The following is a 27,743-nucleotide window of genomic DNA, read 5'->3' as shown; positions in this document are numbered from 1 at the left end:
AATGCAGCCTCCTATTTTTTCATACTAAGCTGCATTGGGCACTCCACTGATATGATTTGAAAATTACAGGTTGGCCATCACTAATCCTGTAATCAGTTATCCAATTCCATCAGTAATCCGGCACTAATTTCAGCTAGCATAATTTCAAATTTCATCATTATACTGACTCAAATTTCATCATTATACTGGCTCAGGAATTGTGTGGATGGTTGTAAATCCACAGCAGCAAGCCAGTGGAGGAGAAAGCAGTGATGAAAATGAAGATGTAACAGAAAGAGTCTCTATTGATAGGGTAATTAAGTGTATTCTAACCTAACCACTCTGTAATCCAGCAAACTCACTAATCCGGCACACTACAGGTTTCAGTGATGTCGGATTAGTGATGGCCGATCTATACTAGCATCAAATTTTCTGATGGTATGCTTCTAGTCATTGAAGTCTGCAGATGTAAATGGACTACTGGCAGAGCCAAATAGCTTGCATACAAAACAGTAAACTCAGACATTGATTGCTGAACACCCACCATTCATATGCATAAACATATCCATCCTTCAGTGATTTTTATTATTTTTATTATCACACTGGCCGATTCCCACCAAGGCAGGGTGGCCTGAAAAAGAAAAACTTTCACCATCATTCACTCCATCACTGTCTTGCCAGAAGGGTGTTCTACACTACAGTTTTTAAACTGCAATATTAACACCCCTCCTTCAGAGTGCAGGCACTGTACTTCCCATCTCCAGGACTCAAGTCCGGCCTGCTGGTTTCCCTGAATCCCTTCATAAATGTTACTTTGCTCACACTCCAACAGCACGTCAAGTATTAAAAACCATTTGTCTCCATTCACTCCTATCAAACACGCTCACGCATGCCTGCTGGAAGTCCAAGCCCCTCGCACACAAAACCTCCTTTACCCCCTCCCTCCAACCTTTCCTAGGCCGACCCCTACCCCGCCTTCCTTCCACTACAGACTGATACACTCTTGAAGTCATTCTGTTTCGCTCCATTCTCTCTACATGTCCGAACCACCTCAACAACCCTTCCTCAGCCCTGTGGACAACAGTTTTGGTAATCCCGCACCTCCTCCTAACTTCCAAACTACGAATTCTCTGCATTATATTCACACCACACATTGCCCTCAGACATGACATCTCCACTGCCTCCAGCCTTCTCCTCGCTGCAACATTCATCACCCACGCTTCACACCCATATAAGAGCGTTGGTAAAACTATACTCTCATACATTCCCCTCTTTGCCTCCAAGGACAAAGTTCTTTGTCTCCACAGACTCCTAAGTGCACCACTCACTCTTTTTCCCTCATCAATTCTATGATTCACCTCATCTTTCATAGACCCATCCGCTGACACGTCCACTCCCAAATATCTGAATACGTTCACCTCCTCCATACTCTCTCCCTCCAATCTGATATTCAATCTTTCATCACCTAATCTTTTTGTTATCCTCATAACCTTACTCTTTCCTGTATTCACTTTTAATTTTCTTCTTTTGCACACCCTACCAAATTCATCCACCAATCTCTGCAACTTCTCTTCAGAATCTCCCAAGAGCACAGTGTCATCAGCAAAGAGCAGCTGTGACAACTCCCACTTTGTGTGTGATTCTTTATCTTTTAACTCCACGCCTCTTGCCAAGACCCTCGCATTTACTTCTCTTACAACCCCATCTATAAATATATTAAACAACCACGGTGACATCACACATCCCTGTCTAAGGCCTACTTTTACTGGGAAAAAATTTCCCTCTTTCCTACATACTCTAACTTGAGCCTCACTATCCTCGTAAAAACTCTTCACTGCTTTCAGTAACCTACCTCCTACACCATACACTTGCAACATCTGCCACATTGCCCCCCTATCCACCCTGTCATATGCCTTTTCCAAATCCATAAATGCCACAAAGGCCTCTTTAGCCTTATCTAAATACTGTTCACTTATATGTTTCACTGTAAACACCTGGTCCACACACCCCCTACCTTTCCTAAAGCCTCCTTGTTCATCTGCTATCCTATTCTCCGTCTTACTCTTAATTCTTTCAATTATAACTCTACCATACACAATACACATACTCAACAGACTTATCCCCCTATAATTTTTGCACTCTCTTTTATCCCCTTTGCCTTTATACAAAGGAACTATGCATGCTCTCTGCCAATCCCTAGGTACCTTACCCTCTTCCATACATTTATTAAATAATTGCACCAACCACTCCAAAACTATATCCCCACCTGCTTTTAACATTTCAATCTTTATCCCATCAATCCCGGCTGCCTTACCCCGTTTCATTTTACCTACTGCCTCACGAACTTCCCCCACACTCACAACTGGCTCTTCCTCACTCCTACAAGATGTTATTCCTCCTTGCCCTATACACGAAATCACAGCTTCCCTATCTTCATCAACATTTAACAATTCCTTAAAATATTCCCTCCATCTTCCCAATACCTCTAACTCTCCATTTAATAACTCTCCTCTCCTATTTTTAACTGACAAATCCATTTGTTCTCTAGGCTTTCTTAACTTGTTAATCTCACTCCAAAACTTTTTCTTATTTTCAACAAAATTTGTTGATAACATCTCACCCACTCTCTCATTTGCTCTCTTTTTACATTGCTTCACCACTCTCTTAACCTCTCTCTTTTTCTCCATATACTCTTCCCTCCTTGCATCACTTCTACTTTGTAAAAACTTCTCATATGCTAACTTTTTCTCCCTTACTACTCTCTTTACATCATCATTCCACCAATCGCTCCTCTTCCCTCCTGCACCGACTTTCCTGTAACCACAACCTTCTGCTGAACACTCTAACACTACATTTTTAAACCTACCCCATACCTCTTCGACCCCATTGCCTATGCTCTCATTAGCCCATCTATCCTCCAATAGCTGTTTATATCTTACCCTAACTGCCTCCTCTTTTAGTTTATAAACCTTCACCTCTCTCTTCCCTGATGCTTCTATTCTCCTTGTATCCCATCTACCTTTTACTCTCAGTGTAGCTACAACTAGAAAGTGATCTGATATATCTGTGGCCCCTCTATAAACATGTACATCCTGAAGTCTACTCAACAGTCTTTTATCTACCAATACATAATCCAACAAACTACTGTCATTTCGCCCTACATCATATCTTGTATACTTATTTATCCTCTTTTTCTTAAAATATGTATTACCTATAACTAAACCCCTTTCTATACAAAGTTCAATCAAAGGGCTCCCATTATCATTTACACCTGGCACCCCAAACTTACCTACCACACCCTCTCTAAAAGTTTCTCCTACTTTAGCATTCAGGTCCCCTACCACAATTACTCTCTCACTTGGTTCAAAGGCTCCTATACATTCACTTAACATCTCCCAAAATCTCTCTCTCTCCTCTGCATTCATCTCTTCTCCAGGTGCATACACGCTTATTATGACCCACTTCTCGCATCCAACCTTTACTTTAATCCACATAATTCTTGAATTTACACATTCATATTCTCTTTTCTCCTTCCATAACTGATCATTTAACATTACTGCTACCCCTTCCTTTGCTCTAACTCTCTCAGATACTCCAGATTTAATCCCATTTATTTCCCCCCACTGAAACTCTCCTACCCCCTTCAGCTTTGTTTCGCTTAGGGCCAGGACATCCAACTTCTTTTCGTTCATAACATCAGCAATCATCTGTTTCTTGTCATCCGCACTACATCCACGCACATTTAAGCATCCCAGTTTTATAAAGTTTTTCTTCTTCTCTTTTTTAGTAAATGTATACAGGAGAAGGGGTTACTAGCCCATTGCTCCCGGCATTTTAGTCGCCTCATACGACACGCATGGCTTACGGAGGAAAGATTCTTTTCCACTTCCCCATGGACAATAGAAGAAATAAAGAAGAACAAGAGCTATTTAGAAAAAGGAGAAAAACCTAGATGTATGTATATATATATGCATGTGCGTGTCTGTGAAGTGTGACCAAAGTGTAAGTAGGAGTAGCAAGATATCCCTGTTATCTAGCGTGTTTATGAGACAGAAAAAGAAACCAGCAATCCTACCATCATGCAAAACAGTTACAGGTTTTTGTTTCACAGTCATCTGGCAGGACAGTAGTACTTCCCTGGGTGGTTGCTGTCTACCAACATGTGATAAATATTTCATATTTTGCCTTTTTCAAATAGATGCCCTGACTTCCTTCTTATAAAAACCTTCAAATTTCCACAATAGGCAAGCTGGGTCATGCATCAGTATCTGGCATTAAACCTGGCTGCTCCATTTCCATGGTTACCATCTCTAAATGGTTCATCTTGCAATGACAGCTGCTTCAGGGAAGGCCTATCAATACATCCAAATGTGTGCCCTCCAGTAAGAACTCCATCAGTAGGTCCACCCTTTAGATTATCATTATTATTATTATTATTATTTCAGCAAACCAGATGTATCCCACCAAGGCAAGGTGGCCCAAAAGAAAAAAAACGAAAGTTTCTCTTTTTAAATTTAGTAATATATACAGAAGAAGGGATTACTAGCCCCTTGCTTCTGGCATTTTAGTCACCTCGTAAACACGCATGGCTCATGGAGGAAGCATTCTGTTCCACTTCCCCTGCAGCTACAACACCAGCAGTCTACATCAGTAGGAGCATCAACAGTAGTAGCTGTAGCACCAGCAGGAACAGCAGCAACCGCTACAACACCAGCTGCTATAACACTAGCAGCTACAGTACTAAAGAACATCAACACCAGCATCTTCTCCATAAGAATAATAAGAATATTATTATTAGTATTATGGAGAAGCTGCTGGCGTTGATGTTCTTTGGTACTGTAGCTGCTAATGTCGAAGCAACTGGTGTTGATGTTCCAGCTGGTATCATAGGTGCTTCCGTTGATGCTCCTGCTGGTGCTATAGCTACAAGTGTTGATGTCCCTATTGATGTAGACTGCTGATGTTGTAGCTGCAGGGGTTGATGCTACTACTGGTATTGCTGTTTGTGTTGATGTTAATTCTACTGTTGTTGCAGCTATTGGTTTTTAAGATTCTCCTGCTGGTGCTACAATTGTAGCCACTAATATTGATTATTTGTTGCTGCAACAGCCAGTTCTTTCCCTCCCTGCCACATCTTTACCATCTGAGCAGGTTCCCATGAGTAACTAACTCTCACACCCTTTTTATTCTTTCTCACGCATCACTTATCATGCATTTTATCTTGGTTTTTTAGTATGTATATTTTTATTTGCTCTGCTTTCCCATGCCTCGTTGCTGAAGGGCTCTTGATCTGAAGAATTGGTAACCTTCTCACTTTTTAGAACCTGATTGCCTACCAATCTCTATATGCTTATAACTTTTATGGGTTCAACACCTCCCTATGAATGTAATTTTATGGTAGTGTATTTCCTTAATTGAAAGAATTAGAGGTAAGACAGAATGTAGGATTGCGGATAAGCAAGGAGGTTTCAGAGTGGGTAGGGGATGTGTAGATCAAGTGTTTACATTGAAGCATATATGTGAACAGTATTTAGATAAAGGTAGGGAAGTTTTTATTGCATTTATGGATTTAGAAAAGGCATATGATAGAGTGGATAGGGGAGCAATGTGGCAGATGTTGCAAGTATATGGAATAGGTGGTAAGTTACTAAATGCTGTAAAGAGTTTTTATGAGGATAGTGAGGCTCAGGTTAGGGTGTGTATTAGAGAGGGAGATTACTTCCCGGTAAAAGTAGGTCTTAGACAGGAATGTGTAATGTCACCATGGTTGTTCAATATATTTATAGATGGGGTTGTAAAAGAAGTAAATGCTAGGGTGTTCGGGAGAGGGGTGGGATTAAATTATGGGGAATCAAATTCAAAATGGGAATTGACACAGTTACTTTTTGCTGATGATACTGTGCTTATGGGAGATTCTAAAGAAAAATTGCAAAGGTTAGTGGATGAGTTTGGGAGTGTGTGTAAAGGTAGAAAGTTGAAAGTGAACATAGAAAAGAGTAAGGTGATGAGGGTATCAAATGATTTAGATAAAGAAAAATTGGATATCAAATTGGGGAGGAGGAGTATGGAAGGAGTGAATGTTTTCAGATACTTGGGAGTTGACGTGTCGGCGGATGGATTTATGAAGGATGAGGTTAATCATAGAATTGATGAGGGAAAAAAGGTGAGTGGTGCGTTGAGGTATATGTGGAGTCAAAAAACGTTATCTATGGAGGCAAAGAAGGGAATGTATGGAAGTATAGTAGTACCAACACTCTTATATGGATGTGAAGCTTGGGCAGTGAATGCAGCAGCGAGGAGACGGTTGGAGGCAGTGGAGATGTCCTGTCTAAGGGCAATGTGTGGTGTAAATATTATGCAGAAAATTCGGAGTGTGGAAATTAGGAGAAGATGTGGAGTTAATAAAAGTATTAGTCAGAGGGCAGAAGAGGGGTTGTTGAGGTGGTTTGGTCATTTAGAGAGAATGGATCAAAGTAGAATGACATGGAAAGCATATAAATCTATAGGGGAAGGAAGGCGGGGTAGGGGTCATCCTCGAAAGGGTTGGAGAGAGGGGGTAAAGGAGGTTTTGTGGGCGAGGGGCTTGGACTTCCAGCAAGCGTGCGTGAGCATGTTAGATAGGAGTGAATGGAGACGAATGGTACTTGGGACCTGACGATCTGTTGGAGTGTGAGCAGGGTAATATTTAGTGAAGGGATTCAGGGAAACCGGTTATTTTCATATAATCGGACTTGAGTCCTGGAAATGGGAAGTACAATGCCTGCGCTTTAAAGGAGGGGTTTGGGATATTGGCAGTTTGGAGGGATATGTTGTGTATCTTTATACATATATGCTTCTAAACTGTTGTATTCTGACCACCTCTGCAAAAACAGTGATAATGTGTGAGTGTGGTGAAAGTGTTGAATGATGATGAAAGTATTTTCTTTCTTTTTTTTTTGGGTCACCCTGCCTCGGTGGGAGACGGCCGACTTATTGGAAAAAAAAAAAAAAAAGTATTTCCTTATTAAAATATGACTGCCATAATTGTTTAGTGCTTGTTTCAGCTGATGAGCATGCAAGATCAAACAAATGATGATGAGTGAAGCTTTGTTTAGTGAATAGTCCAAGCATTATTTTATTCCCTCGGTTAATATGTACCTGGTCAGAAAAACTCCTTTCATTTGAGGTTCTCACTCATGATAATTTCTGCAGCTATCCTCAACTCTTGCAGGATGTAGACAAACATGTGAAAGTAGTGTCTTTAGGCACCAAGTACAACATCTATGGTATAACTGCTGGATCAGCCCCAGTCCACAACCCACAACCATCCACCGTACCCCACCATTTCTAGCCACACACCTGTGCCCACCAATTACAAGCATCTTCCTCACTGACTTTGACATCTGCTGATGTCAAAGTCAGTGTGTTTCAACAACCAGAATTTAAGGTAGAGTAAGATAAATTAGTTTACATAATATTTTCAGTTACATATATTCTTGTTTGACTGTCCACATCATAATTTAAGGTAGGAAAAATTACTTCATTTAACCTTTTTATCTACATGTAGTCAAACTAGCTTTATTGGATTATCCTGGGTAAGTCCACATACAGTACTGTATTTTTAATGTGCCTATGACATCTGTATGCCCCAACACACACTTCTAGATCAACAAATATTACTGCTTAAACTTGCCCAAAATGTTGCATAACTATGGCCTTTCTGCATGCAGAGCTAAATGTCACCCATCTCCATATTATACAGCACTGTGGGTAGGGGTGTGGAAGGGTTGGGGTGTGCAAGAGGCAAGGATTACCTTGGGTGTAAAATTGAAGCTACAGTTGATACAACAGGCAATTTATCACTAGTTCAGTCACTGGTTGTTTAGGCTACCAGTCTTTATTATAATATCTCATCATCACTGTTTATATAGATATTTTCTTAATGTAATCTTGTGATAAGAGGCTTTTTTTTTTTTTACCTTCTGATTAGAGCCATTTTCCTGTTACAATTGAAAAGAGCCATTTTCCTGTCATCACTGATTAGAACCATTTTCCTATCATCACAGATAAGAAAAAATTTCCTGTAATCATATTAGGATAATTTTTTGTCATCACTGATTAAGAGCCATTTGCAACTTTATGGGTAGTTTTCTGTTTGGACTATCACCAGTCTTTTTTTACATCTTAGCCATCATTGTGTGCTTAAAATTGCCTATGCTTATTATTTTTGCCTTCAGCATGTATTATATTCATGGAATAACTAAATCCATAATCATGCAGTGCTTGGGAAATGGGAGGTAATCAGGTTTGACCTGACAAAAGGGAGGGTATCTCTGATTTCTTGGATCAGAAGCCCTTCACTAGTACAGTATCAAGTTCCTCTCTCCTTAAAGACTTGAACAATTTTAATCAATGGGTGCCATTTAGCTCACAGGGAAGAGCATTTGATTTACAATTACAAGGTCCTGGGTTTCATTCTCTGGTATAGAGAAATAAATAGGGAAGTTTCTTTTACACCCTTGCCCACCTAGGAGTAAAATTAGGCAACTTGTGTAAACTGAATGTAGTGAATGTTGTATACTAAGAAAAACATTCACACCTAAGCAGGGTGACCTAAAGAAGGCACATTCATCATCATTTATTCAATGACTTTCCAGAAGTGTGCTGAAAACAATTCAGATTACCCTCCAGCTGCAAACCCCCTTCCTCCTTCAGAGTATAGGCACTGCCCTAACCACCACCTGGACTAATGTCCAGCTACCTAATTTTCCCCTAATCCCTTCATAAATCTTACTTTGCTTACACACTTAACAGCATGTCCATTTAAAAAACACTTGCCTCCATTCACTTCTATCAAACATGATCACACAAGCCTGCTGGATGCTCGACCTCTTTTACCCCAGCTGTGCAACTGTTCCCAAAGTTAACATCATCCCCTCCTCCATAAACTTTTCTTTCCACAGACTCGACACACCACCCATCTTTTTTCTTTCATCTAATCTATAGCTTGTAGATCAAATATATGGGTGCAGCAATAACATGTTCTTGAAGTGGATAAAGGAAGAGTTTGCCTCAGATGGACGGGAATGAGTGAAATAGGCAAACTAACTTTAAGAAACAATTTGGGTAAGGAAAAGGAAAAAATCACGTAAAAATGTCTATTTTATACAACTGTACAAAATGGTATTTCATCCAGTCTACCACATTCAGTTGGGCAAACACTGTTTCAGCCAATAATTCTGTCAACTTATAAATGGTCAAGAAACACAGTTTATAACAAAGTCATATTCAGTGACAAACTTTAGACAAAGTCTTAACTGCTTTCAGTCTGAGTAAAGTGTGAATTAAAATATGTACTCTTTAGGGATTTATCTAATAAAACCTAAACTCTTTCATCAAATAATATTTTGCATAACATAGTCTATGACAGTTCTAAGTCAATATATCATTATAATGTTTTACTAAAATATAAACTTTTTTTTATATCTGGAACTCAGACTCAACTCAGTTACGTCATTGCCTAAAACTCCGTCCCTAAGAACTGAACAGAGACATGTCAGTTCTACAGTCGTGATTGGTGATTGAAGGCCTTTGCTTTATGGGAAGAAATTTGATGTGCTTGATTTAAATAAGTAATGAAAGTTTTTTTTCTGTTTGCATCCTTGGTTACATTATTAACAAACTATATATGTAATGCATTTAAAATACAATAACCTCTCCGTGGCATGTAATAACAGCAATTTTTCATTTGGTGGATATTATATCCACTATGTTCCTTTATCACAGTAATCATGAGGCTCTTTTGTCATGTTATTTGAACAACTGCTCACTAACATTAAGGGATGGTATCTGTAACATTAATATCTCTGTCTACACATAAGCTTTCAAACACATGAATTAAAACCAAGGAAAACTGTGATGTAAAAACAGAAGAAAATGTCACTTGCATCATCCTGACAACGGAATTTACCTATAGCAGAAGTTTACATTGGTGATCCTTTAAAAAGGACTGAGAATTTATTTCCTTCACAGAAAAAATGACTACATATGAAAAAATGCGATCCTGTATTCTATACTTCAAAACCACATCATTAATACTGAGTTGTTTCTGGCTTAAGCCTCAGCATGCCACAAAATGCCACATTAGAACCTCTGTTTTAAAGTATTATGGAAGTTTTGAGAATCTTAACTAGACTACTCTTCACCTGCTAAACTTTCCATACGTCTCGTACGTTTACAGCTGACAACAAGCAGTCAGTCAGAATCTGGACTTTGAAAACTTCATAATACTTTAAGACCTGGCCTTGGATTATCTACTCTAAAGGTGGGTTGGTCATCTTACAGTAATGTCAGAATAAGGAGCTTAATTCCCCACTCTATACTGGATGTTTTTAAGTTTATATTAAAACTTGATAATGATGGCAAACTAAAACATAATGGAGAATTCACATACATTGTGATCAAAAACAGCACCTTTAGTTTTGATACATGAAGTCAGTAGTGAAGAATTAAAAAAAAAAAAAAAAAAAAAAAACTTGCCAAAGATGTTGGCCATCCCAAGATAATGCGTCATTAGGCTTCGCACTCTCACAGGATAGTGTGGAAACGTGTTGTGTCTGATTGGGTTTTGACGGACAGGAGAGGTAGTTGCCTGGATAGTCAAGCTGCCTTTCCTTGTCATTCTGAGGATATACATCTTATGGAGAAGCCATTATACAATTGGAAACAATAGGCCATGGGGCAAAAATTCTGTCATAACTTAAACTGTACATTCTACATAATTTTTCTTCATGTTTTCAAATAGATATACTATACTCTAATTTTACTGTTCCTCAGATTGCAAGGAATAGAATGGCTAAACAATGAAGGCACTTTGTGTGCTTGCGACCATATCTCACAAATGAGTGCAAAATGAGAAAAGCCTCTGATACGAATTAGCACAAATTATCATTTAATATGGCAATCTTTACTTATTTGTATAAAAGAATAAGACTATAACAACATACTGATGATGGTTATGTTGCACAAAACAAGTTCTTCAGTGTATCCACATACATGTCTTGGCACTAAAACAGCAACGCAGTGAATTGCAACACAATTATTCCCATTCATAAACTTCACCTCCTGACTTTTAAAGCCTTTGGATAAGAACATCTGAGATCACAAAAAATTCCCTAACAACATCAACAACTTGCAAAGAGAAATAATAATTATAATAATAATAATAATAATGATCTACCGGTATACAGGTGGCTCTAGAGGGACGCATGTTGCATATTTAAAGGTTAAGGGTGTGTGCAAACAACATGCGACCTTCCTGCCCCATCGATATCTAGACTATCCAACAGTTCTTAAACACTGACATTCCTAAACTACAGAGGATTGGGGGGAAAAAGTAAAGCGATATGTGTAGAACAATCGTTAGAAGCTGCTTATTTGGGCAGTAACAGCCTTCAATGATAGTTTGTACAAAGTGGAGAGAAACAGTGTAATATATAATACAATATTAAGATGTGAAAGACACTGTCATAATGTTGCCTCACCATGGACTTGCAAACAGATTTCATTTTCTCCGAGTATAAATTACAAAAATATTTAATCACTTTGTTCACATTTGGATAGTCACAATATGCATTGCGTGATTTGATAATGCAGGTGTGTTTTTAAGTACAGTAGGCATTACAATGTATTTGCATGTTGATGAACTGGATGGGCAGCAGCCAGCACACTATACAGTATATGGTTTGTCAACGAGGCACAGAGCAGATCACACTCACTCCTCCCCACACACACACTATCTGCCACCCTTATAAGTATATATATATCTGTACATTTTATTATGCAACCATCAATACCACTTGTATCATATTCAATAAAGTTCAATGATTCATATAAGTATCTATATAATGTATCATATGCCTTTTAAAGTAGTGCTATGCACATCCAGAGCTGTATATCTGAATATCAGATCACAAAATCTCTGTATGATACACCAGTAACCAATACTGAACTACTAATGCTGTTACATTGCAGAAAACACATGCAAGCAATATCTGCAGTATTTGAGTATCATAGTTTCATTATCATAAGTGCCTTTAATGGTGGTCCTTGACTCGACTTCGTAGCTGTCTGTCAATTTTGCCACTGGCCTGGTGAACAGCTGCCACAATATGCTGGGACATCTCTGTATAGGACACTTTAACTGGTATGGGGTAAGCTGCCAAACCTTGCAGTACAACCTTGGGAGTGTGAGCTTCCTTTTTGACTGATGCCTAGGACCAAGATGAATTTTTTAATGTAACCAAGCACTTGTAGGCAACAGATGAGTTACACAGGCGCACAGCTGTAATCCTTTGCAAGGCATTTCCTGCATTGTGGAGCATAGTGCTACACAAAAAGCCAGCTCAGCGTCTGATATGACGCAAAGATGAGCTGTCCTGGGGCGTACTGTTAGTCTTTAACTAGACGGTAAATGTGATGTTGCGCACCATGCTCTGACGTAGATACTTCAAACACATATGCCACACACAATAGTGTTTCTAAAGTGTCCCGGTTTGTTACTACCTGTGAAGGGAGTAAAATTAATTTAGATGACTTCTGCTTGTTATCTACTTAAAATATGATTAATGATATGTTAAATAAATGACATTGAGCTTCATGTAATAATCAATATGTCAATATAAACAGGAAAAAAATAAGTGGTGGTTTCTACTGAATACAGGCCAACTTGTGGTTACAACAGCCAAGTATATATATATCATACCTGTAAAATGGTGAAGTTCTCCAGCACACTATTCATCATGTATTTCTCTGGTAAGTGTTTAAGTTTATGAATAAAGTTTATCATATATTCACACATGGGCGAGCGGTGGATGCGATACACAAATCGGCCATTCTCAAACCGAGCATATTCTGTTTCAACTTTTTCTACAACTTGTTTGCCAAATGAACACACTTTTGTGGAACAAGTGATTGTCATATTCTCAGGACTTTCGTATCTGTGGGAAAAAGAGAATGTATTATTAAATAAATATACCTTTAATCATAACACACTGCAGTAACTAAATGAAAAGTATTTATAACAAACAAATTCTTCAAATTGAAGCAATTAGGTGTGGCAGGAAGAAAGATATAAATCAGAGAGCAGAGGAGTTAGATATGGGTGGCCATTTAGAAAAGATACCCGTCACTGTTTTTAGCCAAGACAATGCCTAGACAATCTGTTGTAATAACCCATATTTTTCTCATTATATACCATTTTCCTATTTTATGATTGGTTTATTTGTGACATTGAACATGGTAAAAAGTGACTGGCATTGCCTTACACTACAATACTGTTATTTGCCTAATGAAGAGAAGTCAAATGGTGTTTTGTTGCCAACGGGTTAGAACACGAGTGGTTGCTCTGTCTTCATAACATAGCCTCGCATCCAAGCACCTTACGTGTTGTCATTTTTGGGACTAAATTTCTGAGGATTGTCTTGTGTCTGTAGCCTGTCTGCTGGATGGACTCTAAGTCATTTTAACTGTAATGTGGAACATAGCCTCCAAGAGGAAGTGTCATCACTCTGAACTTTGTCCAGAGTATCAATAAAATAATTCCACTTCCATAAACACATATTGCACCACGTCATGTCTGACAGATTTAGAGAAAGGTGTCAGTACTAGCACCATGTCATGTTTGACAGTTTTCAAGAAAGGTGTCAGCATTAGATCATGCATGAATTTACTGTGTCTGCTTTCAGGGCATAGTCTCTGTGGAGTGGGTTGGAAGTTCTGGGTCTTTTGATGCATCTGTCCTGTGTGGACAAATTGTGTGCTTAAATGGAGTAATGATGTGTCTTGACACTGACTCGCTCAGGTAGTGTTAACCTTTACTGATGTTTAATGTCTTGGACTCTTATTTAGCATTGTCTGGCACAGACTCAGTCTAAGAATGATATTTACTCCTGCATACGAAGTAATGAGTGAATTTAGTATTTGCCAAGATTTGTGGACTCGGTTTATGCTGGATTGAATGGCCTTTGTCTCTGGAGTGCCTTTTAGGTGTTTACTTTATTTTGTTGATAAATTAGACACATGTGCAACTCTTGGGTATCTTTATTGAGGAAATGTTTCGCCACACAGTGGCTTCATCAGTCCATACGTAGGAGAAACTTGAAGAAGAGGAGGAGAATGAGGTAATCAGTCCCTCAACCTTGAGTCGATGTGTTCAGTCCATCAATCTTGAATGGAATACGGCATATGAGCTGAGAAGCAGCTTATAAACCATATGGCAGGAGAGGTGCAGCAGTCATAGGTGGTGTCACATTTGTTCAATGTGGAAGTAGGTCGTGCCCAAGAATTAGGCAAGCGAAGAATTCCTAAGTATTAAGATCCCAAGAAGTTGCAGTGTCTGACAAGTTTGTAGATGAATGGTTCAGAGAACCGACATGTTGATAAATTAGACACATGTGCAACTCTTGGGTATCTTTGAGGAAACGTTTTGCCACACAGTGGCTTCATCAGTCCATACGTAGGAGAAACTTGAAGAACAGGAGGAGAATGAGGTAATCAGTCCCTCAACCTTGAATGGAATACGGCATATAAACCGTATGGCAGGATAGGTGCAGCAGTCATAGGTGGTGTCACATTTGTTCATTGTGGAAGTAGGTCGTGCCCAAGAATTAGGCAAGCGAAGAATTCCTAAGTATTAAGATCCCAAGAAGTTGCATGTCGGTTCTCTGAACCATTCATCTACAAACTTGTCAGACACTGCAACTTCTTGGGATCTTAATACTTAGGAATTCTTCGCTTGCCTAATTCTTGGGCACGACCTACTTCCACATTGAACAAATGTGACACCACCTACGACTGCTGCACCTCTCCTGCCATACGGTTTATAAGCTGCTTCTCAGCTCATATGCCGTATTCCATTCAAGATTGATGGACTGAACACATCGACTCAAGGTTGAGGGACTGATTACCTCATTCTCCTCCTGTTCTTCAAGTTTCTCCTACGTATGGACTGATGAAGCCACTGTGTGGCGAAACGTTTCCTCAATAAAGATACCCAAGAGTTGCACATGTGTCTAATTTATCAACATGTCGGTTCTCTGAACCATTCATCTACAAACTTTATTTTGTACTCTGACTAGATGGTATCTGCACACATGCACTGCATGGCTGTTGGGTCGTGTGCTAGCAAGTTGCACACCTTTATTATTATTATAGTTAAGAGGGGGGTGCTCATCCTGTAAGGATCATACAGCACCTGGGAAATGGGAGGCATTCAGGTTTGATCCAAGGAAAAGGGGTGCACACCTTGATACTTGTGCAAATCCAAAGATTTTTATGTGACCTGTTTTCTGTGAATAGTCCAATGTTAGATTTTACAATAGTTAAATGGAGTGATAGATGTATCAGGTAGACTAAATATATTTGTACAGTATGTTTTTATTCAGTAAAGATTGATGAATTTCACACCATGTTTTATTAAATCCCTAGCCTGGTGAATAGAAATAAGACATTTTATTTAAAAGCATAGCATGGTTTGTCCACAAGTCCTGTTTTGGAAGCAGAGCAAGCATATCTCACACCTTATTTGCCAATGTACTAGTGGCACTCTTTAGCTAGGACCAGTGTGATTTTCTTCAGATATTATTAGTGATATTTTAGGACCAACTGAGAATTAGCCATTAGCTTCTCTCGCCATCTTTGAAAAAGGTCACTATTCCATGTGCTCCCAGCTGATACAGGGAGCTCACCTCAGGGACATTCCTACATGTGTGACAGTGACTTCCTGGCCTTTGAGTTCACGAGTTATACAAGCACAATTTTAGGGATTGCAGAAGAGTTACAACCCTTCACTTTCAACTACAATGTGGGGATTCCTGCAACTTTCCTTGCATATAATCTCAGTACCCCTCATCTCTCCCCAGGACAGGGATGACAACCAGCTGTCATCTCTCAATTCCATCAAAGCAATTATGAATTAGGTCAGATTCAAGAATTTCACTCTACTTCACACATGACCCATTGGAAGATGAAATAAATTCGGTCTGAAGTAGTGACAACAATGAATCAGAGTTCTTCAGCTCTCCATAGGGACAGGAAAATTCCTCTACCAATTTCTATTCTGCAGAGCTCTACTTTTGTGGGTGATTCAGGAATCATTTCCAATGAATTTATATCCCACATATGTTCTGATGGCAGATGCCTCATCAACTTGGAAATGGTGGCCTCATCAACTTCCTTTCCATGTGAACTGGAAAGAATTAAAAACCATTCACAAAGCAATTGCCCACTGGAGTCACCTTTTAGGGAACTCGACTCTGGCAGTCCCGACAACAGGCCAGCATTCGCTCAGCTCCTCCATCCCGGTTCTCGAACATCAGAGTCATTCTGTGTAACAAGAGACCATAACTGCTGTATAAACTAAGAAAGAAGAGCTTCAAAAAGCATACTAGAAAGTTTTTCTTTGCAGAGTTATAGAACAATGCCTTTTTGTTCTTTAATGGAAAGACTTTTAAAAAGAAGTAGTAAGTGCTACAATCTGTGAAATTTAAAAAAAAAAAAAAAATTATGGTAACCTAATTGCGAAAGATGGGGCAATAAGAACTTCACTCCTGTAGTTACAAATAGGTAATTGCATTATAGCACCAAGGCTGTGCTTGTTCTCATTAACTTATTTAAAGCTAACCTAAAAATAAAGTAACTTAGCATCCAAGGCAATGAATAAATCTTTGATGATGAAATATCTTGAACTTGTCAGGGCCACAAATAAGGCATTGCAATTATGGTGCAGTGAATGAACAATTATGGAAAGAAGCACATGTGTAATAAGTGTTTATGCACTTGGAAGCAAGAGATGGTGTAGAAGAGAGAATTTTGGGAGGTATTAAGTAAATGTTTTGGGAACTTTGAGTCAAATGAGAAAATAATCATTGTCAGAGAAAGTATAGTAGGAAATACTGTAATAGCAAAGTAAATGGGTGGCCTATGAGTGAGTTGTCTTGCAAGAGGTTTTATAATAGGAATACATATTTCCAAGAAAATAAATATGTATATGATGTATGATAAAAAGCATAAGAAAAGTCTGCTATGTATTAGTGGATAAATGGGAGTGAATGATATGTCCAATCATTATTTAGTGGGATACAAAAATAGTGTCAGTGGGTAAAGGATAATTGAAAGTCAATGTATAAAGAAGATGGTTAATGAAAAAGCAGACCCCCTGTAGATGGCAAACTACTTCCTTGTTAATGATAAGCTATCTGAAATCTTGAAGGTGTATTCACATTTTGTACTGGCTAGATGAATAAACTATTTGAAGAGACTGTAAATTACCAATGTCTGCAGAGGTAATCGTAAGATACATGAATTTTTCTGGAGATTGTATCCACGTATCACATTAGGTAGCTTCCATGTAGTTATGTAATATAACTGTAATATATTAAATAGCTGTATTTTCTTTAAGAGGTAAGCAACTATGCCCAGTGGGATCTGACAAAACCCCATTATGACATCTGTAAGTAGATTCGTGTGTTACTGGGTACTACACACAGGATGAACATGGGATACACAATAAAGTAACTGCTCAGGTGACAAATTATAGGTATAACTCTTGGTTACAGTAAAAGTGATGAGGTTTAAGTAGTACTGAACAGATTTAATAATGCAAGGCTGAAGTTTGCAGCAGATGTTTGTGGTTATAAGAAGATGGGTGCAAGACAGAGGAGGAATGATTGCTAGAATGACATGGTAAAAAAAATGGGTGGGAGAAAAAAGTTAGCATATCAAAGGTTTCTGATTGTGTAAAACTGATACATGGTAAGAAAGGGGGAATATATGGAGAAGAGGAGAGAGGTTAAAAGTGTTTCGAAGGAGTGGATAAGAAATACAAGAATGGGAGAGTCATTATTAGTAAATTTTGGTGATGATAAATATAGTTTCGAAGGTAGTAGGTTGGTAGACAGCAGCCACCCAGGGGGGGTACTACTGTCCTGCCAAGTGAGTGTGAAACGAAAGCCTGTAATTGTTTTACATGATGGTAGGATTGCTGGTGTCTTTTGTCTGTCTCATAAATATGCAAGATTACAGGTAAGTCTTGCTACTTCTACTTACACTTAGGTCACACTACACATACATGTACAAGCATATATATACACACCCCTCTGGGTTTTCTTCTATTTTCTTTCTAATTCTTGTTCTTGTTTATTTCCTCTTATCTCCATGGGGAAGTGGAACAGAATTCTTCCTCTGTAAGCCATGCGTGTCGTAAGAGGCGACTAAAATGCCGGGAGCAAGGGGCTAGTAACCCCTTCTCCTGTATATATTACTAAATTTAAAAGGAGAAACTTCAGTTTTTTCTTTTGGGCCACCCCACCTCGGTGGGATACGGCTGGTATGTTGAAAGAAGAAATATAGTTTCGAAGGTAGTAGGTTGGTAGACAGCAGCCACCCAGGGGGGGTACTACTGTCCTGCCAAGTGAGTGTGAAACGAAAGCCTGTAATTGTTTTACATGATGGTAGGATTGCTGGTGTCTTTTGTCTGTCTCATAAATATACAAGATTACAGGTACATCTTGCTACTTCTACTTACACTTAGGTCACACTACACATACATGTACAAGCATATATATACACACACACCCCTCTGGGTTTTCTGCTATTTTCTTTCTAGTTCTTGTTCTTGTTTATTTCCTCTTATCTCCATGAGGAAGTGGAACAGAATTTTTCCTCCGTAAGCCATGCGTGTTAACATAAGAACATAAGAAAGGAGGAACACTGCAGCAGGCCTGTTGGCCCATACTAGGCAGGTCCTTTACAATTCATCCCACTAACAAAACATTTGCCCAACCCAATTTTCAATGCTACCCAAGAAATAAGCTCTGATGTGCAAGTCCCACTCAAATCCAACCCCTCTCACTCATGTATTTATCCAACCTAAATTTGAAACTACCCAAAGTCGTAGCCTCAATAACCCAACTAGGTAGACTGTTCCGTTCATCAACTACCCTATTTCCAAACCAATACTTTCCTATGTCCTTTCTAAATTTAAACTTATCTAATTTAAATCCATTACTGCGGGTTCTCTCTTGGAGAGATATCCTCAAGACATTAATATCCCCTTTATTAATACCTATCTTCCACTTATACACTTCGATCATGTCTCCCCTCAAGAGGCGACTAAAATGCCAGGAGCAAGGGGCTAGTAACCCCTTCTGTATAAATTACTAAATTTAAAAAGAGAAACTTTGGTTTTTCTTTTTGGGCCACCCTGCCTCAGTGGGATACGGCCGGTTTGTTGAAAGAAGAAGAAATATAGTTTTGGGGAGAGAGAGAAATAAGTCAGAAAACAAAGAAAGCAAATGGATTTATCAATTACGAGTGAGAGTAGTGATACGATGGATAAAGAAGTAGAAGTATTAAAGAGAGAGAGAACCTCTTACAAATTGTTAATGTAAATAATTACAAAGCAGCATAGATTTTATGCACAGAGCAGGGAAGAAAAAGATTTGTTAGGAAGGAAGAGTAGGAAGCGAGTATGGAGGAAATAAAGTAGCTGAGGCAACAAGCAAGCAGCAGGGATGGATGGAATTAAGGCAGACATTCTGAAGCCTGGTGAGGATAAAGTTTTGAACTAGTGACTTTTTTTTATTGTATGATAGAAGAAGTACCAAATAATTGGCACAAAGCAAGCATAGTTCTTATGTGTAAGAAAAAAGGCATCAAGAGGAAGTGTAAGAATTATAGAGGAATAAGTTTGTTGAGTATAATGGGTAATGTATGGTATGAGTGTTATTGAAAGGGTTAGGGGATAGACAACCAAGAATTATGGAACAACAAAGTGGATTTATAAAGACATGGGGATATGTGCACCAAGTGTTTGCACTGAAGCATATTAATGTGCAATATACTTTAGATAATGGAATGAAACTTTAGTACTGTATATGTTGCATTTATGCAACATATACAGTGATAGGGAGTGTGTAGGTGGAAAGGATGGTAAAGAGTAAGTACACAAAAAAAGGAAGTTGAAAGTGAACACAAAAAGAAGTAATTAGAGCAAGACAAAATCTAGAACAAGATGAAATCTTGAACATCAGATCAGAAGGAAGTAGTATGGAGAAGTAATTGTATTTAGGTATCTGAAAGTAGATCTGTAGAAAGATGGATCTATGGAAGACAAGGTAAGTCACAGAATTGATGAGGGAATTTGCATGGCAGAAATGTTAAGGAATCTATGGAAAGAGGTTTGTAAATGGATGCAAAAAATGTGTCAGAGTACAGTGGGGCCCCGCTTTATGGCTTTTCGCCTTACAGCATTTCGCTAATACGGCGATTTCAAATTATGCTATACGGCAAGGGTCTTTCAAATACAGTGCGCCACACCTGGTTTGTTTACATTCTCCATGAGCACATCTATTATGTCTGGAAACTTTCCACAATTTCAAGTGTTTTAAAGTTATTGCATATTTTGTGTACATACTCTGATAATTATGCTTATGTGTACCTGTACCTAAATATACTTATATACTATGATGGCATGCAGGTACACATTAAAATCACTAAGAGCCTTTCTACTCATGATGCCATAGTAATACTCTCTCTTGAGCACATTAAATGTCTTATTTTACGTTAATATTGACATTTTCATTAATCCATCTACAATATTTTCTTCAAAATTATATAAGAAACACATTACATAGCATATAAACATTATACATATACCCAGAGAATAAAAATTGAACATAAATATGAGATTTGTTTACAAAGCAGCTTTGTAGGAGTGTCGGAAAATTACGTTTTCTCTAGTCAAACACTGGGGGATAACTGTAGATAAATACAATATTCCTTTTGTATGCCTTCACTCTATATATAGTAGTTCACAACCCTTGTGGGTTTAGTGCTTCTTCTTTATTATGATTATAATAATAATTTGTAATAATAATTTGCAATAATAATTTGTAATAATAATAATAATAATCAAGGTAGTAGGTTGGTAGACAGCAACCGCCCAGGGAGGTACTACCGTCCTGCCAAGTGAGTGTAAAACGAAAGCCTGTAATTGTTTTACATGATGGTAGGATTGCTGGTGTCCTTTTTTCTGTCTCATGAACATGCAAGATTTCAGGTACGTCTTGCTACTTCTACTTACACTTAGGTCACACTACACATACATGTACAAGCACATATATACACACCCCTCTGGGTTTTCTTCTATTTTCTTTCTAGTTCTTATTCTTGTTTATTTCCTCTTATCTCCATGGGGAAGTGGAACAGAATTCTTCCTCCGTAAGCCATGCGTGTTGTAAGAGGCAACTAAAATGCCGGGAGCAAGGGGCTAGTAACCTCTTCTCCTGTATATATTACTAAATGTAAAAGGAGAAACTTTCGTTTTTCCTTTTGGGCCACCCCGCCTCGGTGGGATACGGCCGGTGTGTTGAAAGAAAGAAGAATAATAATAATTTGTCAGAGCATCATTCCTTCTAAAAATTACATGAGAATGGAAGTGTTGGTCTTTATTTATTCTACTGTACTACTGTGGAGACAAGTTGTACAGAATGTAAGGGGTTTGTATGAATGTTTATGAACCATAACCAGATGCATCGTCTGTTTGTTTACATAGAGGGTGGGGTGGCCAGGCTAGTTTCTCTACACTACCCTACGACTTTCAACAAATAAATACTTTTCACCTTTCACAAATATTTTAAAGTAGTAATGAGTGTACTGTATATGCATTTTATCACTCTATGGAGCTTTAAGCATCATCATAGTATATTATATGTGGGTGGGGTGGCCAGGAGGGCTACCACATCTAACTTATTGTAGTAAATGCTACTCACCTTTTGCCCTACATTAAGAGTACAAATATTTTGAGGTAAATAATGAGTGTACTATGTGTGTATTTTACTTTTTATTATTTTTAATGCCTAGTTCTATTGCTAACTTAATATATGTTAGTGTAAACTTGTTATCTGGCATTTACAGCATTTACATGTAGTATATGCATTTATAAGTGGAAAAAAATGGTGTTCTGCTTTCCGGTGATGTCTGCTTTCTGGCAGTAGCCTGGAACCTAACCTGCCATATAAGTGGGGCCCTACTGTATAGTGATGACAATGCTCTTGTATGGGTGAAAGTTGGAGGCAAATGAAATGACATGACTGAGAACACTGTGTAATGCGAATATTATGCAAAAAATAAGGAATGAAGATGGTAGATGATGTGGTGGTATGAAAGGTATTAATTCAAAGAGTAATAAAGGGATTATAGAGATTAGTTTTTCATTAATGAAGGATGGAACACAGTTTTTAATCAAGAGAGTGTACAAACTAGCTGGATGAAAAAATGTGAAGAGGACATCTGAGAAATTGTTGGAAGGTTTGAGAAATACGTAGAAATATGAGTATCCAGCTGGCATGTTTAAGCACATTAAAATGGAGTGATACAAAAAACAGTGCTGTTTTTTGTATCTGATGAGTTGTTTGAGTGTGAGCAAGATGATATATATGAAAGGAATCAGGAAAACCAGTTAGCCAGATTTAAAGTTTTGTTGACGAGAATACGGTGCCACAGCTTAGAAAGTCTTTGAAATTTCCAGAAGAAAGTTTGGGTGCAAGTAATGGTCAATGTGTTTTCTTCTTTGGGCTGCCCTGCCTTGCTGGAAAATGGTTGATACATTTAAAAATGGGATAAAAGAGGAGGTAGCGAGTGCTGTAACCACTGGAGACTGTGATGGATATATGGGCCAGAGGGCCACCAACAGCAACAGCCTGGTTGACCAGATAACACTAGACAAGCCTGGCCCAAGCTGCAGAAGCAGGGAAAACTCTTGAAACCAGTCAAAGGCATACACTCTTAAGATGGGACAGGATGAGTATAACTCTGAACCTGTAACTGCAAGCAGTTCATCACTTAACACTGAATACACAATATTAACTCATGTCAAACTAGATGTGAAAAAGGTAGGTAGCTGGTGGTTGCAAATGTTAAAGGTTCTATTTCTGCTCTTAATGAATCTCATGCAATCGATATGCCTTAAATCTAACAGACTTACTACTGATGGTTCTTAAAAACTGGGTAACTCTGATTTCTTTTTGGTGCTAATGTAAGTCTCTACTAAAGCGCCCAAAGCTTGCTAATGCAACAAACTTTTCTGGCACTTCATTCATATCAAGTATTCCTCTAAATTCTAAAAATACTTCTATCTAAATTCATCCCATTTGCTATGTTTGTGATGAGATGCTTATTATAAACAGCTATGAGCTTCCTTCTTATCAACTTTCTCATCTCATCAATGCTAGTAACTCCATGCAGTGATATTATGTAGCATGCAAGGCCACTAAAGTCTTGGGATGAAAGAAACTGTGTAATGAATGAAAAAATATGAAGCAAAAATGGAGTGATTGGAAAAGCATCAGACCATCTCTAGAACTGCCTGCCTAGCACCCTATGGCATTCATTCCTTACAGGGTATACACTCAGCTAAGGAAATGGTGTGCTCAGTATTAGTTTGTGCTTACCACAAATTTGAGGTAACCTATAGTGCAATCACTTTTATATAAAGCTACCAAGATTACTCACTGGCTTGTGACACCATAGAATGTCCCAGACTCATCTTGGATGTTAACATTTAGGTCAGCCCAGAATTTAACAAGGAAGAATGCATTTTGAGGTCCCTTGTCATAAAGTTCCTTTAGGCCACCTTTCTTTTCGGGAAACTTGTCGTAGATTTGTCGAATGTCAACCGCCTGAAACAAACATTAACTTCAGTGACTTGCATAATACCATATTCTTTCTCTAGCAAAATAATAATGAAAAATATTCCAAGAAACTTACCTGTCAACATATACTGTATAGTGTAGGTGTATAATTAAATAATTTTTAAGAGTACTGTAACATTAACAAAATCAAGGGAAGTTTTTAATACTTGATAGATGGCAGTGTGTGTCTCAGACAACAGAGATACAGGCAAAGGTTTAAAAAGGAGAGGTGGTGCTAGCTATTTTACTTGCTTATGTAGAGAAAACTGTGTACTACACATCAGCCAGGCAAATGATGGTGTCTTTCTATATGCTTGTGCAGTCTTGTTTAAAAATACTGTTTTGCCCTCATCTTTCAACATGGGCAAGATGCCCAAGTTGGAAAATATGCAGAGATTATTTACTACTAGTATAAATTCATTAAAAAATTAAAACCAAAAATACATCCTCACTGCTCCATGATCCAAGACTTCAACCTTCTACCAGCCGATATAAGTAAAATTTCTAAAATAAAGATAAAAGTTTTCAAGAGGAATCTGGATAATTTTCTATAGGATGTGCCTGATCAGTCAGGCTATGATGGCTGTGTATTTACAAGCTGCAGGTTTATAGCTGTGTGGCAAGGGATAACCTGGGTCACAGCTTGCTCATTGCCCTACATGTCAATGTTTTTTGTTTAGCAGACACATATCAGACACATATAGCTTGCAAGACACTTCGAGAATAAATAAATTAATATTGTTTCATTAATCTGTCATAGTATACTGGATTTAGCACTTAATTTTGATTGTAATAATTGATTGTTATAGTATACACAAGGCTGAAGAGTAGTAATGGTGTAATGTTCTACAATGAATATAAATGTAGTGGAACTAAACCTGAGTTGGTGAAACTAAAAAATTATTACTCTTACTATCTGCACACTGGAAGCGAGTCAGAGTCAAGTTGAAATAAGGAAAAAAGTGTTCAAATACGTGAAATTAACTGAATTATTTAAGGATAGTGATAGAGTAACAATATTACACCAGATACTATACATATACTGTATACTATCTTATGTTTGTGTTCAATGGTAATGACAGAGTATAATGTATAGTAATGCCAACACACTTATATGGGTGTGAAGCATGAGTTTTAAATGTTGCAGCAAGGAGAAGGCTGGAGATGCCATATCTGAGGGCAATATGTAGTATGAATATTATGCACAGAATTTATAGTTTGGAGATTAGAAGGAGATACAGGGTTACTAAAAATATCCAGAGGGCTGAGGAGAGGTTATTGAGGAGGTTTGGATATTTAGAGAGGATGAGGAAAATACAATGACTTGGAGAGTGTACAAATCTGTTGAGGAGGGAAGGAGAATTAGAAGTCATCCTTGGAATGACTGGAGGGAGAGGGTAAAGGAGGTTTTGTATATAAGGTACCTGGACATCCAACAGGCATGTATGAGCATATTAGAGAGGAGTGGAGGCAAGTATTTTTTATGACTTGATATGTTGTTGGAGTATGAACATGGTAATATTTATGAAGGGATTCAGAAAAACCAGTTAGCTGGACCTGAGTCCTGAAGGTGGGAAGTACAATGTCTGCACTCTGGTGGGGTAGGGATATAGCAGTTTTGAGGAGCATCTGACCTGTCAGCATACCTCCAGCAAGACAGTGATAGAGTGAGTGATAATGAGTGTGTTTCTTCTTTTTTGGGGTCACCCTACCTTGATGGGAGACAGCTGGTGTGATTAAAAAATAAACAGATAAAAGTAGAGTTGATGCAAGGTTGACACATGTAAAAAATATAAAAAAACAAGCAAAAAAAAAATCCAATGTATGTGGTTTTGCAAATTAGCTTTCTTCTATAAAAATGCACCCCATCACAGCACATATACAGATACAAACCTCTATCAGTGGCATGTATTCATAAGAAGCAAAGCAAATACTGCTTACCCTATAAAAAATTCTTCCCTTCAAAATTAAAATATGTTTGTTTAGTTAATATATAATTTAATTTTACACAGCATTCTACATTTTTGTTACTGATGCATTAGTGAACTTAAAAATGAAGCTTGTTAGAAAGAAGCATTCATCGCTTGAAAATCTGTCCCTGGAATAAGCAACATTAGATGTGCAGCATCAACTTCAACCTCTTGCAAGGTAAAATGGTATGCCACTGCAAGACATACAATAAAAATATGACATACCTAAATAATTTTACCCCATTTTTCCAAAATCTATGTAAATAGGATTCTGATTAAAACAGGATGCTGTTAATGGTATTCAAATGCTGGAATTTTCCCTCAAAAATATTCATCACTGAGAAATCCTTTCACTAAAGATTTGAACAGCAAAAGCATAGCATACTCCCCCTTATTCCTCTCTTGCTACTATCCCTCCTGATCATTGCCAACAGCGCCTCAGAAATGTGGCTTGATACTATCTTAATAACAGATTAAAAAATCTGGATTTATGAAGATTCATTGTGCTTTTACATTTACCTTCATTCTGTGGGTTTAAGAAAAGAGTTTAAAGAGCTTGTTTTTTGGTGATTAAAAGAACAGCATACATCAACATGCAATGATAATGACACTTATGTTTGAAAGGAAACCTTATGTTTGGTTCCAAGTTGTGCATCACGTATTTTTTGTTACTGAAATTACAGCATAGAGCTGTTGACCTAAGTGAAACCCTCAAACTATTACAGAAATTTTGAACTTTATAAAAGTGAATAACTTAGAAAAGGTTTTCAGTGTAGTAACTAGCCTTTGTGAATTTATTTTAATGGTTCCAGTAATTACTGCATGTGAAAAGCACAAGCTCTTTGCTTTAAAGAGAATTAAAACTTCATCAAGAAATTCTCAAGGTCAGGAAAGACTGAAAAACTTTGCCCCTCTATCAATTTAGAAAATTATTGCAAAAATCTTCAGAGTAAACCAAAATTTTACAGCGAAGGAAATGGTCATTTTTCCTGTAATTCAAGAATGATTTCATTGAATTATTTTTACCGTGGTAAGTGAAATATTTTATGTTACAACTACCAATTTTATTTGTTAAATGAATCAATAAAACTAATATTTTTAAATATTCATACTTTATTTTTACCAAAAAGTTTACCAGAGTCAACTGCTTATCCTAATTTTTCTTTTTTAAGACATACCAGTACCTATTACAATGGGAATGGAATAAATCAAAAAATTTTCCTCACTTATCTTTTCAGTTGAAGTTGCCAGGAAAAACAATGTACCCAACGTATAAACAATAATAGAAGTAATAATAGAACAGTGTGATAAATTTTGCTGGAAGATCTTATCACTTTCCCTTTTATGAAAGAAGGAAAGTGATGAGGGTTCTATCTAGCATTTAACAAAGTTTTTGCTTTCATGTTACTGACAATTTTCTTGTGAATGGTCAATAAATTACATAAACACGCATATTAACTCACCTCTAATATAGGATCTGCATACGTTGTTGGCCCACCTATGTGTACGAATAGATGCTTCTGATACTGGAAAAGAAGATTTCATTGGTCGAATACAAAACTATTCTGTAGTGATTAATTTGTTTTAAAATTTAAAATGGCTGAATTAATCAACAAAGCCGGTTCATTGTAAGATGACTCAATACCACATTATTTGTAAGTGTATATACAAACTAAATGAAAAGTAATTACAATATGACCCCGTACCTGCGGGTCATACGTTCCAAGGACTTGCCATGGATACTGAGACCGCAGATAGTAGTAAACCCTATATAAAAGTCCTGTACAAACCTATTACAAAGTTTAGTTGATAAATTATGCTGGGAAGCACTTCACGGCTTCTCTTAGGCTTTGAAGAACTGCCAGCTTTTCTTACTTTTGTGCTTTGGGGCCAGTATCATGCAAAATTAAAAGGTATTTTTGGGCCATAGTAAACCGTGGATAACTGAAACTCTGGATACAGAATCAGTGGATATGGGGGTTCTACTGTACTGTAAAAAAAAAAAAATCCACATGGTGATAAATGAAAATAGGTCTTTATTAATTATTTAGCTATGGTATTCATG

General features: G+C 37.7%; 1 protein-coding gene across 6 annotated transcripts in view; it reads right to left on the bottom strand.

The window, feature by feature from the left end:
* Positions 1-9,102: 9,102 nt before the first annotated feature.
* sd (TEA domain transcription factor 1 homolog scalloped) overlaps positions 9,103-27,743 on the bottom strand; it is a 469,086-nt gene continuing 450,445 nt past the window's right edge. For 5 of the 6 annotated variants that reach the window (XM_053775571.2, XM_053775572.2, XM_053775573.2 and 2 more), the window contains 4 exons: positions 27,142-27,204; positions 23,530-23,696; positions 12,722-12,956; positions 9,103-12,522 (listed from right to left, as the gene is read on the bottom strand). In XM_053775571.2, the coding sequence (XP_053631546.1) occupies positions 12,409-12,522; positions 12,722-12,956; positions 23,530-23,696; positions 27,142-27,204 (579 nt within the window). In that variant the 3' untranslated portion in view covers positions 9,103-12,408. Of the gene's footprint in view, positions 12,523-12,721; positions 12,957-16,253; positions 16,342-23,529; positions 23,697-27,141; positions 27,205-27,743 lie in introns of those variants that run through there. The other variant, XM_053775577.2, reaches the window with a different exon arrangement.

The sequence above is a fragment of the Cherax quadricarinatus genome, chromosome 10 (assembly GCF_038502225.1).
Source record: "Cherax quadricarinatus isolate ZL_2023a chromosome 10, ASM3850222v1, whole genome shotgun sequence".
In the NCBI taxonomy this organism is placed as follows: Eukaryota; Metazoa; Arthropoda; class Malacostraca; order Decapoda; family Parastacidae; genus Cherax; species Cherax quadricarinatus.
This window is presented reverse-complemented; position numbering and strand designations above follow the sequence as displayed.